We start from the raw sequence: 17,200 nt of genomic DNA, 5'->3' as shown, positions 1-17,200 counted from the left end.
CGCCTGCCATTACTGGTATCAGAGTATATAGCAGAAAGGGAATAGTAATGCTGAGTCCTAAAATAAGTGGAAGCCACGCAACATTATTGGAATGATTAATGAAAAACTGTACTGCGCTAGTGGGTGTTATAGTCCAGCTGATCAGCTCATGTTATAGTACTGGCCAATAGAATCTGTGGTCTCCATGCCCCACCCAAAGTTGACAGCTGGGGTGGGGGAATGCCAAGGTTTTTTTTTTTTGGCCACACCACGTGGCATGCAGGATCTTATTTCCTCGACCAGTGATTGAACCTTAGTCCCCTGTAGTAGAAGTGCAAAATCTTCACCACTGGACCACCAGGGAAGCCCCCCATGACATTTTAAAAATATTATTTCTTAAGTAGAAATTCTTTCTTCCTACCTTTGTATATGAAATAAAACTTTTTCCTCCGAAATTCAGACAATGGAAGATAATAATGATTACTGTAATTATAATAGAGTTGGTGATAATAATATAATGGCCACTTTTTTTTTTTAATGTCTCTCTGTAATAATGATGATAAAATCTTGTGTGTTAGTCGCTCAGTTGTATCCAGCTCTTTGCGATCCCATGGGCTGTAGCCCACCAGGCTCTTCTGTCTGTGGATTTCTCCAGGCAAGAATACTGGAGTGGGTTGCCATTTCCTTCTCCAGGGGATCTTCCTGACCCAGGGAGTGAACTCAAGGCTCCTGCGTTGCAGGTGGATTCTTTACCATCTGAGCCACCAGGGAAGCCCCGAATAAAATCTTACTTTTTATCAAATATTTGTTTGCTCAGTACTGAACTAGGTGTTTAAATGTGTTATCTAATTTAATCCTTGTAAGAAACCTAATGAAATAAGCATTTTTTTTAAGATGAGGAAAGTGAAACAGTGAATGTAGTAATTTGCCCAAGTTCACACAGCTTTAGTTTTGTTTGCTCTAAAGCTTATCTCATAAGTAGCAATAGAAGGGTTCTGAGTTCTATGCTTAGAGCAACTAGGTTATTACATATAAGGATCCTTTTGGAAGACATAGTCTCCTCAAGGCTTGATTGAAAAAAAGTGAAAAAAGTGTTAGTCGCTCAGTTGTGTCCAACTCTTTGTGACCACGTAGACTGTAGCCTTCTAGGCTCCTGTGTCCATGGAGTTCTCCAGGCAAGAATACTGGAGTGGGTTGCTATGCCGTTCTCCAGGGCATCTTCCGGACTCAGGGATCAAACCCAAGTCTCCAACACTGCAGGCAGATTCTTTACCACTGAGCCACCAGAGAAAGAGATGGTTCGTGTTCTCAGCAAATCCCCTGAGGAGGATGTCCGCTGTCCTTCCTTTTTCCTGCTACCAACTTTGTTCTGCACGTGTTGATTTGTAGGATCCTTGGGGAAAGGCTTTGGGTACAGAACTGATTTATTTTTCCTCTTAAGAGTAAATGAATATTTTGAGTGAAGAATATAGAATATTCTTAGAAAAAGGGAGATAAATTATTCGTTTTTTTCCTAAAATCTAGTGTGTGAAGAAAACAAATCCAGAGAGTATGATGCCTGAAGCCTGGGGTTTGTGTTTTGTATATTTTAGCAATGGAAATGGCATGGCTCTATCTTTTCTAGTGAGGCTGGCTGGCTGACCTGGCTCTCCCTCCCTTTGGGATGGCCTCCCTGCTCTGGGTTAGCATAAACCAGAAGGCTTACAGTGGGTGTTTTTCCCTTACATGGTTTATCATCAGCATCAAGTGATTTGCAATTTATTTTTCCTCAAATACCCTTCACTAATTCTTTAGAGCATAAAATGCTAATGTGAATATTAAATTTATGTAGCTCTTGCGTGTCCTGTTTAAATACTTTTCTAAATAAGCAGAACCATATTTGTGCAAAGTTGCATGCACAAAGGCAAAGGAGAGACTACATTTTAGAGGCCATGCACGGTAAGCTCGGGCCGGTGGTCAGATTAACCGCTGTGTTCTCACATTCCGAATAGTCCTCTTGTTCCCAAACGAAAGTTAACTTATTCATTTACTCATTCAACAGATTATTTGTTGAGAGCCTGCTATTACCTGGCAGTATTCTAGGCACTGAAGATACTATAAATGAACCAACAATCCAAGTCCCTGGTCTCACGCAGCTTATATTCTAGTGGGGGAGGCAGATGGAAATAAAGTAAACATCGTATTTCATAGAATCTAAATTGTCATCAACTATAAGATGTACTGTTATTTTATATACCACCAAGAAAGGAAAGAATACCCAAGAGAGGCTAATAAAGAGACCCCCCCCCAACACACACATGAAACTGGGACCCCAAAAACCTGCACCTTCAGTGAGAAGAGAAACAAGGAAAGAGATCGTTCCACAGAGAAAAGGACCTGAGGGCAGCTTGAATGTCTCAGCCTTGGTGCTGAGCGAGGGGGGTGAAGAACACCTCCCCTGAGAATGTGAGCCAGAAGTCTGTCGTCTGAACTCACTCTGCCGGTGTGACCTAAACAAAACTCTTAGACACAACTCAGTTCAAGTCGCCTCAGTTGGTGGCGTTCCCAGGCCCTGGCAGAAGCAAATGCATATCCCCTGAGGAGGGATTCCGTGTCATTCCAGGCCCCAGACAGTTTTAAGACAGCAGCAGTTTTTAGGACATCCTGTATATCAGCTGTATTAAAGTCAGAAAACAAAAATATGTCTTGCAATCAACAAAAATATGGTACATAATATGTCAAGCAGTCATAAGTGCAGTGTAGAAAAATGAAGCAGTGTAAGGGTGTAAAGAGTGATGGGCCAGGGAGAGAAAGCATCCCCAAAAGTGATGGATGAGCAGAAGGGAGGAAGGAAGGAAGCAGGCCCTGAGGAACTGGGGGAGGAGTTTTCCAGCCTGAGGCCCTGTTGTTGTTTTTGTTTAGTCGCTAAGTCGTCTGACCCTTCATGACCCCATGGACTGTGGCTGGCCAGGCTCCTCTGTCCATGGGGTTCTCCAGGCAAGAATACTGGAGTGGTTAGCCATTTCCTTCCCCAGGGGATCTTCCCGACCCAGGGATCGAAACCACATCTCCCGCATTGGCAGGTGGAGGCCATAGCACACCCCAATCCCTTAGGTGAGGGAGAGTTGAGGTGTTTGAGGACTCAAGAGAGTGAAGCGGCCATTGTGACTGGAGTGGACTGGGGAAGGCAAGAGATCATTCTAGGAGATAAAGTCAGAGTGCAGAAGGCCTTAGGGTTCCACGGGACAGGCTTGGCTGTAGAGGCTGTGCGTGCAGAGAGAGAAAGACCCAGTCCCTGCCATCAAGCTCACCTCCTAATAGAGGAGACAGTTAACAAGTAGTGTTAAGGAACCAAAATGGACTCTGATTTCTGGGTTTAAGAGAATAGACTAGACTCACAGCCTAGAACAATTTATACTTTACACATGATAATCACTCTGATCTTCATAGTGACTGCCTCTTGTTTGTTCTGAGGTAAATTGGAGTGACTTAGATATTCTAAACGATGGCTGTTTTATCTGAAGAAGAACTGATTTATAAACTAGGAGTGATTTTTCTTGTTTATGTTCAGAAAGAAAGAAGAAAAACTAATGAACTCCAAAGTAAACGCTCTGTTTCCCCAGGCAGTTTATAGTGTTGGTTCCTAGTCATTCACTCAGCCTTTCTGAGGACATGGCAATGCCCTAAAGCAACAGCTCTCAAAGCTTTACACTCTTAGAAATTACTGAGGACCTTAAAGAGTTTTTATTTATGTGACTTATATCTATCAATGTTCACCATACTAGAAATTAAAACTGCAAAATTTAAAAAAAGTTTATTCATTCATTTAAAATAACAATAAGGAACTCATTACATGTTACTATAAATAACTTGTCTTTAATGAAAAACAACTTGTTTCCGAAGAAAAATAGTTTAGTGAGAAGACAGACGCTGTAAATCTCTTTAATGTCCGCGTTAACGAAAGACAGTTGGATTCTCAGATCTGCTTCTGCGTTCATTCTGTTGTGATATCATATGTCAGGTAGTGTCTGGAAAATGCTTAGCAAGATGAAAAAAGGCAAACAATATTTTAGAATTTTTATGAAAAGGGTTTGACTTCACAGACTGCCTTGAAAGAGGAGTCTTAAGGATGCCACCAGTCCCCAGACCGCACTTTGATAACTGCTTCTCTAAAGACTCCACCCCACAATTTGATGGCAACAGATTTTCAAGAGGCCTGGGATATTGCACTACAGCCCTGGCATTTAACTCCATTTTCTAGTCTCTCCGAAGCCAGAAGAAATGGAGGAGAGAATACGTTATTATTCCCTTGCTTCTTTAAAATTAGCTATTGTAATAGTTGTATTTGAAGTCATTGGGAGAGTAGATTAATACGCTTTTTAAAAAAGTGGGCTTCCCTAGTGGCTCGGTGGTGAAGAATCTGAGTGCCAGTGCAGGAGACACGGGCTCGATTCCTGATCTGGGAAAATCCCACGTGCCTTGGAGCAGCTAAGCCCCTGTGCCACAGCTATTGAGCTTGCGCTCTAGAGCCCAGGAGCCCCAACTGCTGAGCCCACGAGCAGCAACCACTGAAGGCCTTGCGCCCTGGAGCCCGCGCTCCACAACAAGAGAAGCCACCTTAATGAGAGGCCTACACACCACAACTAGAGAATAGCGCCTGCTCTCCACAGCTAGAGAAAAGCCCGCACAGCAGCGAAGACCCAGCACAACCAAAAATAAATTTAAAAAAGAAGTATAAAAGATCATACTTTTAAAAAAAAGGAAAAAAAGTGGTTGCCTCGTTTGTATCACCCAGTGAACTGGGCAGACGCTGGATATCGGTGATAGGATGTGAATGGAAACACGGAACTGCTCCTGGGATAGCAGGGGGTTGGGGAGGGGGCCGTTGCCTTGCTAATCAGTCTGCACTTCCTTTCTATTGTGATCAGTTTCGGGCTTAGGCGGGACCTCCTCCATTTACTTCTAAGGGCAGCTTTCTGTGTAGAACAGGACTGGTATTCCAGCCCCTCTTTTATTGAAATTCTGCTTGGAGCAAAAGGCATGGGTCCCAGAGTGGGGAATAAAAACCAGACCTGCAGTCCATCTCAGACAACTGAGCCGTGTATTTTACTATGGTTCTCGGGTCCTGGGACCTGGCGTTGTCAGTGCTGGGTCCTCACATGATATCACTGCTTCACTGTGGGCCATTTCAGCCCAGGGCACTGGTCAGCTGAAATGACAGTGGACCTAACTGACAGAGGAAAGCAGGGGTTGGGGGTGCCCTTTGAAGACTTTTCTTTCTTTCTGAGATTCTCCAGGACTACTGTACCTTTTAGAAGAGTCCTTGAGGGGAATTCCTTGGCAGTCCAGTGGTTAGGTCTCCATTCATGTTGTTACTGCCAAGGACCTGGGTTCAGTCTCTGGTCGGAGAACTAAGATTCCAGAAGCCACATAGCATGGCCAAAAAAAAAAAAAAGAGTCCATGAATTGACATGCTGTCTTCTTCTGGGAGGTCACAGATGGTGTCTCCAGTGACAGAGGATGCCACAGAAGATAAGCGGAAGGCAGCCGGTGCCGGGGAGGCTCAGGCCTCGGTGGAACAGGAATTGCTGTCTGCAGACCAGACCCAGATCCTCAGCAAGGTCGGGAGCACATTCTTTCTCTCTCTCTGAAAAGCACACGTTTGGACGCCTTTGGATAGATTGGAATTAGAAAGCACTGTCATCTCACGTTTAGTTATGTGGGGAACAATCATGTGTATCATTCCCAGGCCCATCACTGAACTAGCAGCCGGTAAGCATCTGTTAAAAAAATGAAGGGTTATAATGAATGTTCACATGCTCTCTAACATCCTCTCCATCTGAGGAGCCCTTAACCATTGGATTATGTATTAGTCTCAGTTTTCTTGTGGTAGATCTACGTGGGATTTATGGTAAAGGTTCCATAGAAGTGGTACTGAGAGCGGTGGTCTCCCTGCCTTGGAGGGAAGGGTTGTTTGTATCATTATTAACATATACGTTATGTATAATGTATACATATATACAGAATGCATTATGTATAATATATACATATTAACACATACAGAATAACAAATGGTGTTGGTGTCAGTAAAGACAATGCCAGGCATAATTACATTTGTATAATGCTTTATAGTTTACAAAGCGTTTTTATCCAACAACATTTCATTTACCCCTGAGAACAACCCAGTGAGATAGGTACTATTATGTCGCCATTTTACAGATGAGGAAACTGTGGTTAAGAGCTGTTATTGACTTTACTAAGTCCATGCAGCTAATAAGTTGCAAGCTAAATCTTTGTTTAACCTTCTGGAAAAGGAAGGACTCATTTAAGGAAGTTAGTCAAAGTCTGGTTTAACTCAGTTAATAGTGGTGATAAGAGCTGAAGGACTCTCTAGAAACAGATACTACGAGAATATAACCTGGGAGGATTACAGCATTCATGTATTCATTGATTCATTTATTTCTTGCAAATATCATTCTGACTCCTTGACTGGAGTCACTGATGTGAGCTGTCTCACTGTTGGGCACTCCGTGTTGGCAGTCGGTGTGCACTTCTCCTTGAGTTGCCTGCCAACTGCTTGGAGAAGGAGCAGGAGATTAAGGCACGATGGTGTGAAATAGGGGAATGCTAATCTGAGTGATGTGAAGTGAAACCCACTAGGGAGAAGCCGCTGGCTCCTGCTCTGGGTCACTGAGGGCTGGGAGTATCGATTGATATTTGCACTCTTCTATGCAAGTCAGATGTCTGGCAATGGGTATGCTTAAATGCAAATCCTGGGGCTGGTCTAAGGTGAGCTTGTGATTATTTATAGAACATTGTTGGTGGATGAGACAGCCTATGTCGGGTGAGACATCCAAGGTGTGCCACGGGTGAGAGACAGGGGGACAAAGGGAGCCAGAGAGCAGGAGCCAGGTTCTCTCTCTGCAGTATACTTTGGTGGACTGATTGACAGTGATCTGGAAATAACCTCTGGATGGAAATTGTAGCAGGAGGACGTGCGGCTGAGTGAAGGCCCAGACGCACGAGCTGTCCTGAGAGGAGCTGTGGGGAGGGTCTGTGCAGGCGTGGCCAAGAAACACCGTGGATGGGAAAGTCAGTAGCAAACCTTGAGGATGTTTGTGCGCCAGGTTTTTATGAAGAGTCTGAAGTGGGAAAGTAGCAAAAAGCTGGAGAGAACATTTCATGTTCTCAAAATTAGGGAACATGTTGGTGGCATGAAAATAAAAGTGGGTAGAGTTTATTACAACCTGTGGCTGGAGGAGAGAAAAGGAACGTTGACCAACAGGAGTCAGGAGACTTGTGAGTCGGGAGAGTGGAGGTAATAATAAGGCAGGGCTGGCAGGCTTCAGTTGGAAAGAGGCTAACAGGAACCTGCCTTTGAATATGTCCTGTGACCAGAACTCTCTTGTGCAGATGGCCAAGTACCACGGCCCACAAAGGTCTGGGGACATCGTGATGATCCAGTCTGAGCACACAGGAGCTGTTGATATTCTGTCAGCTGATTTGGAATCTGCAGACCTGCTGGGGGACCATAGAAGAGGTGAGACTTTTGGGGGGCATGGAATGTGTTTTTGTTTTGTTCCTATAGGTACTTAAAGAAGGGCAGGCAGATAGATGGAAGGAAGGAGAAAGCATAAGATTACATATGACAAAAAGAGGAAAAACAACCAGTGTCTGAATACTGCATTCTGAATAGAGTAGGCTCTATTCAGTTTATATGTGTGTGTGTATATATATATATATAATATATATATATATAGTACTCTATTCAGTGTATATCTATATCTATATAGATATATATAGATATGTCTGGTACTCCATCCTGGTGTGTGTGTGGGTGTGGGGGTGTGTGTGTGTGTGTATATATATATATATTTATTTATTTATTTATAATAAAGTTTAAAAGAGACCTGTTTCTTGAACTGAGCAGCCGACCCACCTCAGGGCAATGCTCCCTTCTTCCTTGTGAACAGAAGTCAAGGAAGCCAGTAGGAAGAGCGTCTTTGACTGTGACCACCTCCCCTAAGCAAAAGGCCGGGTGTGGCAGCGTTTCCTCAGGGTTTCTTTCTCAGTAGTAAGCGGCCTGTCCTTTCAGTCTCCCCACCTCTGATGGCTCCTCCATGCATCTGGACCTTTGCCAAGATGAAGGAATTCAAGAGCAAGCTGGGCAAGGAGAAGAACAGCCGTCTGGTGGTGAAGCGGGGGGAGGTGGTGACCATCCGGGTGCCGACCCACCCAGAGGGGAAGCGTGTCTGCTGGGAGTTTGCGACCGACGACTATGACATTGGCTTTGGAGTTTACTTTGACTGGACCCCGGTAACCAGCACCGACATAACGGTGCAAGTCAGTGATTCCAGTGAGGACGAGGACGAAGACGAGGAAGAAGACGAGGAGCTCGAAGGTACATTGAAATTGAACATAATTTGCAGTCTCCTTTCCAGGTTCAACCTAATTTCTAGCGCCTGCCAGGTGATCACTTCCTGCCTTGTACCGGTCCTCCTGTTTCTGAGAATGCAGGCAGAGAATCCCTTTCAGCTTTGCAAGCCAAGTTGAGTGATGCAGGCTGAAGTCAGACCCTCAGAGAACGTTCTGGTGGTGTAGCAGTGATGCCTTAGAGGAAGGCTTCTGTTCTTTTTAATCGGTACCTGGCTGTGTTGCCCCCCCCAGGATCTCCTGGGGACAGGGGTGGGTTGGGGGCAGGGAAAGGGGTGTTGTAGAGGCATTGTTTTTCAGATCACATATGTAAACCTGAGATTATTTTATACTTCTCTCTTAGGGATATTTATATATCTTTCTCTGTGGGATATTTACATTTCTTCTTGGTCTGGAACCAAGCTGAGTGATTGCAGCTTGCCAAACATACCCATTCTCTCCTCCTTCCAGACCGTCACAGCTGGCTGACTACTGATTACTTCAACCTTTGTGCCCAGAGCAGTTTTAAAAATAGTCTCTGTGCTATGTTCCAGTCCTTACTCACGATGGCCCTAAGGCTGCCCTTTTTTTGTTTTTAAATAAGCATTAGCCTTATTCCTTGATTTTCCCATATCATCTTATAGTCAACCCCTTAACTTGCTTCTTCAAGTCTATAGGGAAGTCTGCATGTATTCAAGAAGGAGGAGAACCTAGGATTTTATTTGTTGCCCCTCAGGGGACCAGTAGGGGTTTGGGGGTCACTTGCTATAGCACCTTTACCTGCATTTCCTACTTCCTTTAGCTAGTTTTTTCACTTGTTGAATCTGCCCTTCTAAATATCTTGCTCTCCCCCTTGGAAATTTCCAGATACTCCTTGGAAATTTTCAGGTACTCCTGGAGCTAGGAAGGCTCTGTAAGGCTAAATCATTGTTTCTCAGTGCAAATACTGTTGGCATTTGGAAGGAGACACTTTGTTGAGAAGGTACTATCCTGACATTTAGCACTCCTGAGCCCTTGAGCACTAAATGCCGGTATCACCCACTAGTCACTCCGATGGCCTAGTTGGAGGCCACCAGACATTTCCAAATGCCCCGTGGGGAGAAAGCCACCGGGTTGTTACCTGGTTCATCTTCTCGCCTTCAGGCAGGCCTCCTTGGTCTCCGAATTCATAGCCGAACACTCTGCCCTTTGCTCACGCAGACCCCGTCCCAGCTGGAGACGTGGAGCGAGGCTCCAGGAGCTCCCTGCGGGGCCGCTACGGGGAGGTCATGCCCGTGTACCGCCGGGACAGCCACCGAGACGTGCAGGCCGGCAGCCACGACTACCCCGGCGAGGGCATCTACCTGCTGAAGTTCGACAACTCCTATTCCCTGCTGCGCAACAAGACTCTCTACTTCCACGTCTACTACACGAGCTGAAGGCCCGCCGGGACGGGACGCGGGTGGCGTGTGCCGGCTGGAGCAGGCTGCCATCTGGGGCCTCTTGTCCTGGATAGGCAAGGGCTCCAAGCTGAGCGTGGGGCACCTGACCCTCACGCCCTGCCTGGCGGGCCTGACTGTTGACCCCATCCATGTAGCTTTGCCCCGTCCTTGGCTTCCGCAGATGGTGGCGTGGTACCCCTGCTCTGTGGTCCCTGACTCACGCTCTTGTTGCTTCCGACTCCAGCAAAATCTCTCTGCGGAGGACACCCATCAGGTCAAAAGCCTACGAGGAAGTTGGGTGTTGCCTTTTCAAAATAGGTTTGTTTTGGTTCCAGGTGTATGCTTTCACCTGCTGCGCTCTCCTCTCCAGAGCCTTCACGCAGGCGAGTTTAGTGGCCACCCACTCTCTCCACTTTCCGGAAGGACTGAAAGAGAGAGGGAACAGCACACTGTCCGTGAAGGAGCCCAGTCCTGGGGACGCGGAAAGCTCTGGCCAGCCTCTCACCACTGCCGTATTCCCGCCTGCTGGTTCTTCCCGTTCTCTAGCACGGGCTGGGAGCCCTCACTGCCTCTGGAGGCGTGGTGATTTCACCCTGCCTCTCTCCTTCTCTCCTCTTTTCCCCTATCTAAGTCTGTGTCCCTGCCATCACAGCAAGAACTTCCATGCAGTCCAAAGTGATGATCCCTGTAGTCTAAGCTCTTCTGGGAAGCAAAACTGCCTCCATCACTTCCTATTTCAAGAGGCGGTGTCCCTTTCCAAGGGTCCTGGGGGTGGAAGGGGGAAAGGGTGGAAATTAGGTACTGGATTGATCTCAGATGCCATATCTCCGGAAGTCAAGTGTTACTAAATCATTTTTATGTATAATCAAAGAAGGAGGGGGAGATCATCTGAGAGAAGAGGTTAAAAAACAAAACAACACTCCAGATTCCCTACCGCTTTTTTTTTCTTTTCAGTCTTTAGAAAAGGGGTGATATTTAGAAATTTTGCTTTGGGACCAGTCAGTTTTCCTGTTTCTAGATGTCTAGGTTGCTTGCATTCAGGGCTGCAGGCTTTTGGTGCTCAAAGTCTCGAAGAGGAGGTGGTCATGAAGCTTCACTGCTGCTGCTGGTCGGCTTTGTTCTTTTACTAGGCTGAAGCCTGTACGTTCCCTGAGGACGGCCTTTTCCACGCCATGAAGCTGGCATGCTGTGGGGAGCTGCCTCCAGTGTCCCCAAAGGCACGTGGTAGCCCAGCCCCCTCCCCATGGCCTAGGAGGAGGCAGAGCAGGGACCACTGCGACCGTCTGTACCTCCTCCTCTCTCATTCTTTGCTTCAAGCCTGTTACTACTGCCTTAGAATTCCAAGGAAGAATTAGATTTATTTATTACTTTTATTTATTGTTAAAGCCACATTTCATTTCACCTTTGAAACAGTTCCTGTTTCTCAGAAGGCTTTCACCTGCTCTGAGCCACCGAGGCCCCCTCTCCTGTGGAGTCTAAGATGCAGATTTCGGGCGAAGTCGGGGAGGGCTGACGTTCCACTCCCGTGGGGTCAGTCCCTGTGAGGCTCTGGGAGGGGCCTGCCCCTCCTGAGACGGACGGATGACCCCCCCCCCCGCCCACCCAGCCTGCTGCCCCCAGCACTCCCTGCGAGGAGCTCTAGGTTGTGAGGGAATCTGCCCGTTTGCCCAGGATTGAGTGAGTGTAGAGGACTTGACCAGCCAACCAGAGGCATCCCGTGATGCCAGGACTGCCAAGTCCTCCACCTGCTCCTCCACTCTGAGGAGTCAGCTGTGTCATGATGCTTCCTTTGGCTCCTTCCTTCCCTGTGTGGGAGCCTCACACCACGCCTCCCCTCTGCACAGAAGCAGAAACTCAGCGACCAGGGCTCCTCACGACAGGTCCGTGGCGGCACCTGTGTCACGAACAAAGGGCGCTGGAGCCACACCTTCTGCTTCTCTGGGAACATAGCCCCAGGTGGGAGAGGATGCTGGGGACTGCTGTAGCATCCCTCCTCCTCCAAGCGGCCTCATACCTCCATTACTTTACGTCTGAGTGCATTCTATAGAGGGTTATACACTGGCCCACATTTCCATGCCCTGTAAGAAGTTAGCAACTATTCTAGCAACTGCCTGTTGGGTCACTGAAAGCAAACTCGCCGTGCGGTCATCCCATCAGGTAGCTGTGTGATCATCACTGAAATTGAATCATGCCTTAGCTAAGTGAATAGAATGTTTATAAAATAATTTTCTACCGAGCTCTTCTCCAGTCAGCTAAAGCCTGGCTTATTTTTCCTGTTGTTAACTTCTGACTTTCTCTTAAGACGGAGCTGTCGGGTCATAGGAGGCTCCCTGGGATGACACTTCTTGTTGTTGATTTTTGCCACGAGAGTCTCTGTATCCTTCTTTTCTTTAGAATCCTAGTTCTGTTGCATCAGGGAAGCCTGAGGGACTTGTTCCCATCGCCTCAGTGTGCCTCTTATTGTCTGGTCACTTTTGAAGTCCTGGACATTGTTATATTTCATTCTGTACCGGTGTTTCATTAACAGTCAGTGCTTCTTTGATCCATTCACACACAGACACAAAAATAGCTAAAAAAAAGATATTTTCACCATCTAATGAATTTACTATCCCATATTAAGTCATCTGAAATTATTGAACTTTAGGGACACAATATTACTTGTAAAATGCATGTAATTACTGAGAATTTCAAGGTCTGGCAAATCCTAAGAGGTAGTCACTTCCTTAGTCTGTCTCTGTCTCAGTTTATAGAACCAAACAATGAAGTGAAAATTACTTGCTTTCACCTTCACCCTGTTCTTTAGAGCATAAATATTAACGTACAATGGAAAGAAAGTACTTCACAGTAGGAGAGACTGGAATTCTCTCCACAAGGTGGCCAAGTTCTTAAGTTTCTTTGGTTTATTTAGTTTTGCTACTTTGTTGAGAGATGGGGCTTTTAGAAAGTTTAGGGTATTAATTTTTCTCAACATTTTATTTTGAAAAATTCTCAGCAAACAACATTTAAAAGAAGTATAGTATAAGCACCCTTATGTATATCCATCACATAGATTTTAAAATTATAAACTGCTAACTTTTAAACAAAGATGATTCTGCCATTCTGTTCCTTTTGACAGGTGTCCAATAGAGTATTCCCTTCACAGACATCAGGTCTCCAGTGTCAGAGAGCTCCTGGTTTTTAGCAGACTCACCTCATTCAGTGCCAGTTAACCGGGGAGGTGATCCTCATAAAAATGTTTCCTGTTCTCCATCTTTCAGAACTCATGCTGTATTTCCCCTTTCCCTTAGGCTCTAAAAGCTAATGTTTTCTTCTCTTTCTGGCATGTCAGAGTGAAGGTAATTGTGAAACTGCTTTCCTTGGAAGGACTTTTTTCTGATCTCTGTTGCTTTCCAACATATCCTCAGGACTGAAATTACACTTGGCTCCTCAGACATAATGTAGCTTTAAAATGGAAGTAGGCAGTAACTTGAAATTAGGCCATTCTTAGTTTTGTTTTTTTTCTTAATTGATTCATGCACTTTAAAAATATTTTTTATCTGTTATTTAGGAAAGAAAATCTTATACTTTTAAAAAGTATATATTGTCCCTTATATATATGGAAGAGTTTTAACTGAAAGCTTCCTGAAAGCTCACTATCTTAATCAGTGGGTTTAGATATTATTGTAAAACATCATTTATAGAAAGTACCTGTATGTTTTTGATGAGCCCTATCCAGTCCCTCTTTGAAAGAAATTAGGTGAAACCCAAACCCAAAGTATTTTTATGTTTATTTTAAGACCACTTTTTTGCAGAAGGTTGCCTTTTAACCCCAAAGTATAAGGTTCTAAGGTACAGAGCTGAGTGACCCCTAACATTTACACAAAAGGCTATTGTTTTAGACGAAGGGATAGGAGTGAAAAGGTTTGTGCAGCTTGAGAAGTGCGTTTTTTTTCTTTTTTTTTAACATTGATAGTAAGGAATGAAAATGAGAGAAAGAGAGAAAAGCTGTCAAATGTATCCCAGAATCTTGCTCATAATTCTGATTCTGTGTAGTTCTTTAGTTTGCATTTCATCCATTGGAATTTGTCTTTCGGCCAGAAACCTCACTGGTTCTCACTGTGCTTGTTGGAGACATCCCAAACTCACTTTGCTTTCTTTTCCAACAAGATCGGCTTTAGAAATATTTTTGAGTAGGTCTCCTCTGCTAAGGGTAACCCTGACCTGAGGGTTGATTTCACCTCTATACCCTGTGGGACTTGTGGGTCCAGCGCCATGGAAAAAGATGGTGACTTTAGAAAGGCTAGGAGGAGTTCCTGCTATGTCCCCGTAGCCTCAATTGGTTTTGACTATGGCCGAAAAGGGACGAAACAGATTCATTTTGACCAACATCCCGGAATAGCCTCAAGCCACAAAACTTTTTGTGAATGAGCTGTGTCCTCTGTAGGTTGACCTCCCTCTGAGGGGTAGGAATCTCATTCCATCTGTGTGGGCCAGTCATACACACAGTCAGTGGGACCAACAGACCGACACAATTTGGTCTTCCTTTTAGAGCCTCTATTTAGAATCTCTCCAGGGTCGAAAAAGTGCACATCAACCTCTTTAGTCTCTTTCCACCTAGCCAAAAGCGTAGACCTTTTGGAAGCCTGAATTTGCTAGACGCGGAAAGGGCACCGACCCTATAGACTCTCAGTGGTCGAAAAGAGTTGGAAAGTGAGTTTCTGTATGAAGGAAGGTGGTCTCATTTTTTGTGGTGAGGGGTAGCTTGTTAAGGGATTCATGCTCTTTAGAGAGCAGGTCCTTGTATTCATTGAATCTGATTGTGCTCACGGAGCCACAATGCATGATTCTTTGGGGAGTAAGTAGGGGATGGGTGTTTAAAACTAGTCACAAGTTGGGTGCTTCCCAGCAACCCAGTATATGGTGAGTGTCCCTATGACCAAAGCCCCAGTTTTCATGCACATGGGATCCTGTCCCTAGGCCCTCATTTCCAGACAACTGAGAGACACAGAGAGGGGCTAGACCCCCTCCGCTTCTCTTATTTATGGTAGCGTTTTGCAATTGGCAATATGATATCCGAGTTTACATAATTAACCAGAATTAGATAATAGTGTGAGCTGAGTAGATAAGCTGATCAGCCTTGGCTGGAAGTAGGGCTGGGGAGGGCGTATGACTTGGAGCCCCACATTGGGGTAGCTGGGCGGGTGACTCCTGTGTGACTGTGCAGTTGGAACTCTTGTTAACCTCGCCAAGTGAGTGAAGAGGATGTGACGATGCTATGCTGATGAGGACGACACACTAATTGAGTTGGCTGGGAAACAGAGCAAGGCCTCCATCTACGGGCACTAGACCCTGTCACCAGCTGTGCGTGCGATCTCAGTGTGAGGTGGCAGCTCTGCAGGTTCTGAGTCTGGCTTCAGGGCCCACCAAGGGGCAGTCTAATGTGGGCATGACTCTGGCCTTCCTCAAAGGAGAACCTCCTGAGAGTCAGTTCCCAGCGGCCTCTTTTCTGGGAATGGGCAGTGGCACCCCGGCAAGAGCTGCTTTGGTTCTTTTGGTACCTGGTTACCCATTACCTGGTTATGATCAGTGTCACCCACTTGCTCTGTCCAGCCAGTCCAGCGCCTGTGGGCACACCTTTGACATCTACCCAGTTATTTAGGTAGTGAGGTTAGGGCAGGATCTGGGACCCAAAGGGAGAGAGAAACTTTGCTAAGTATTGCCAGATTTCAGAAGTCACCACTCCCTCTGGGGTGCTGCACTGTCCCTCCTAAACCAAGAAGGCCAGACAGAGCCCATCCTGTCTTAAGTCTCCTCACCAATCTAAGAAAACGTAATTAATTGCCTAAAGCTTTGTTAGTGGGGGTTCATTTACAAACAGCAGTGTCCTCAAAAACTAAGTCCAAAGGCACAAGACTCCGGCTTTGAAATGATCTGTAGTCCCGGTCACTGGTTTGAACGCACCATCAAATCTAGAGATACACACTTTTGAAAAATTAAATTCCATAGTTCTCTGTCATTTTAAGCTGATGGTTTTGACTCATCTAGGGATAAAACATGTGAAATGGTTTCCAGGGGATCAAGTACATATATTTTCTGAATGTTCTGATACAGGGTCATGAACAATTTTAAAGTTTTTGTTTGAAATATGATAGTATACGAAATAACAGAAGAGCCTTTAACTCACCGTCAGGTAAAGGAGCTCTCTTCCTGAACCCTTTTCCTCACTCAGGTTTGAAATGCCTCATCTGTAATGCTACCTGTAATTGATTATTACTGTTGGTTTTCAGGTTCAGTCAAGAATCATGTGGAAAACATTATCCTAATTCCTTCTCTCCTCTCCTAAGCAGCACATTTTATTGAGAAATTTCATATTAAAAACTCCACTAACATCCTTTACTGAAATGGTTGTCCCATAAATGAATTTTTTTTTTAATTTAGTCAAGCTGAATTATTTCCATTTAGCTATGTTCAAGAGCAAGTAAAGTCTGGAGAAAGGAACCCAGTCACCCATGACTCTGGTGTACCCTTTTCCCTTAATAATGGGAAGTATCCTGAAATCCCCTGAAGAAAGCTGCTTTGTAATCAAAGTGATGGATTATAAGAAAGCCAGACTTTGGGTAAGGATAATTGGAATAGAGGAGGTGTTTGAAGATCTCCTCAACTACTTTATGCCATTTAGCTTGTATTACTGAAAGGCCTGCTTTGGTGCCTTGCACTGAGATCTATCAGTTGACTGAAAGATGATCATGCTTTCTTGGTAAATATTTTTAAGCAACTGGCAACCACAAAGGCATTCTTTCCTTATCATTCTAGATCATGCACTGATGCTGACATTACAAAAAGGGGTCTCAAAGGGAAACAGTCACAGCCTTTTCTTTAAAATACACAGGTATCCCAAGCAATCATTTGTTGCAGTCAACTAGTTTTATGTGTTCCCTGTCATGACAGATGCTGTCAGCATCGCCTATGATTTCTAAGAACTCTGAACCAAATTGTTATTTGTTATGTCCTGCTGAGTGGTTTTCCCTTTAAAATACCGTATTTCCACCACCCTGTGGCACTGAGTCTGTTGCCTGGTACAGAGGATCCCGAGCTATTGTTCCTGAAATAGCTCAGTTCTTGTGTTTTTATATTATGTAACCGTTTTGTGATGCTTTTGTGCATTCTTTGTCTTCTCTTCCGAATTTTGAAATCTGTCATAAATAAACTTTTTCACTATGCACCTGAAACATGAGTTATACTTTAATAACATTTTTTCTTCATCTCTCCTCTGCATCTTAAGAGGATAAGTATTCTTTAAATCTGTATGAATTATTTTATAATCTATTACTATAAAAATTTAAGAAAAATTAACGAGAAAAAGTTACGAATGAGATTAATGATAGAGCCTTCACCTGCATTTAAATTTTAAAATATGTATGTATTTGGCT

At 44.8% G+C, this 17,200-nt stretch overlaps 1 protein-coding gene across 1 annotated transcript in view; it reads left to right on the top strand.

Annotated features, from left to right (window-relative positions):
• The window catches only part of TMED8 (transmembrane p24 trafficking protein family member 8), a 32,762-nt gene extending 15,763 nt beyond the window's left edge, over window positions 1–16,999 (top strand). Inside the window, exons 3-6 of the mRNA XM_043472650.1 lie at window positions 5,450–5,579; window positions 7,372–7,498; window positions 8,054–8,359; window positions 9,571–16,999. Coding sequence (XP_043328585.1) covers window positions 5,450–5,579; window positions 7,372–7,498; window positions 8,054–8,359; window positions 9,571–9,788 — 781 coding nt within the window. The 3' untranslated portion in view covers window positions 9,789–16,999. The remainder of the gene's footprint in view (window positions 1–5,449; window positions 5,580–7,371; window positions 7,499–8,053; window positions 8,360–9,570) is intronic.
• The last annotated feature ends 201 nt before the right edge of the window (window positions 17,000–17,200 follow it).

The sequence above is a fragment of the Cervus canadensis genome, chromosome 6 (assembly GCF_019320065.1).
Source record: "Cervus canadensis isolate Bull #8, Minnesota chromosome 6, ASM1932006v1, whole genome shotgun sequence".
NCBI classification, from domain to species: Eukaryota; Metazoa; Chordata; class Mammalia; order Artiodactyla; family Cervidae; genus Cervus; species Cervus canadensis.
The sequence above is the reverse complement of the archived record's forward strand: the minus strand, read 5'-3'. Positions and strand labels throughout refer to the sequence as shown.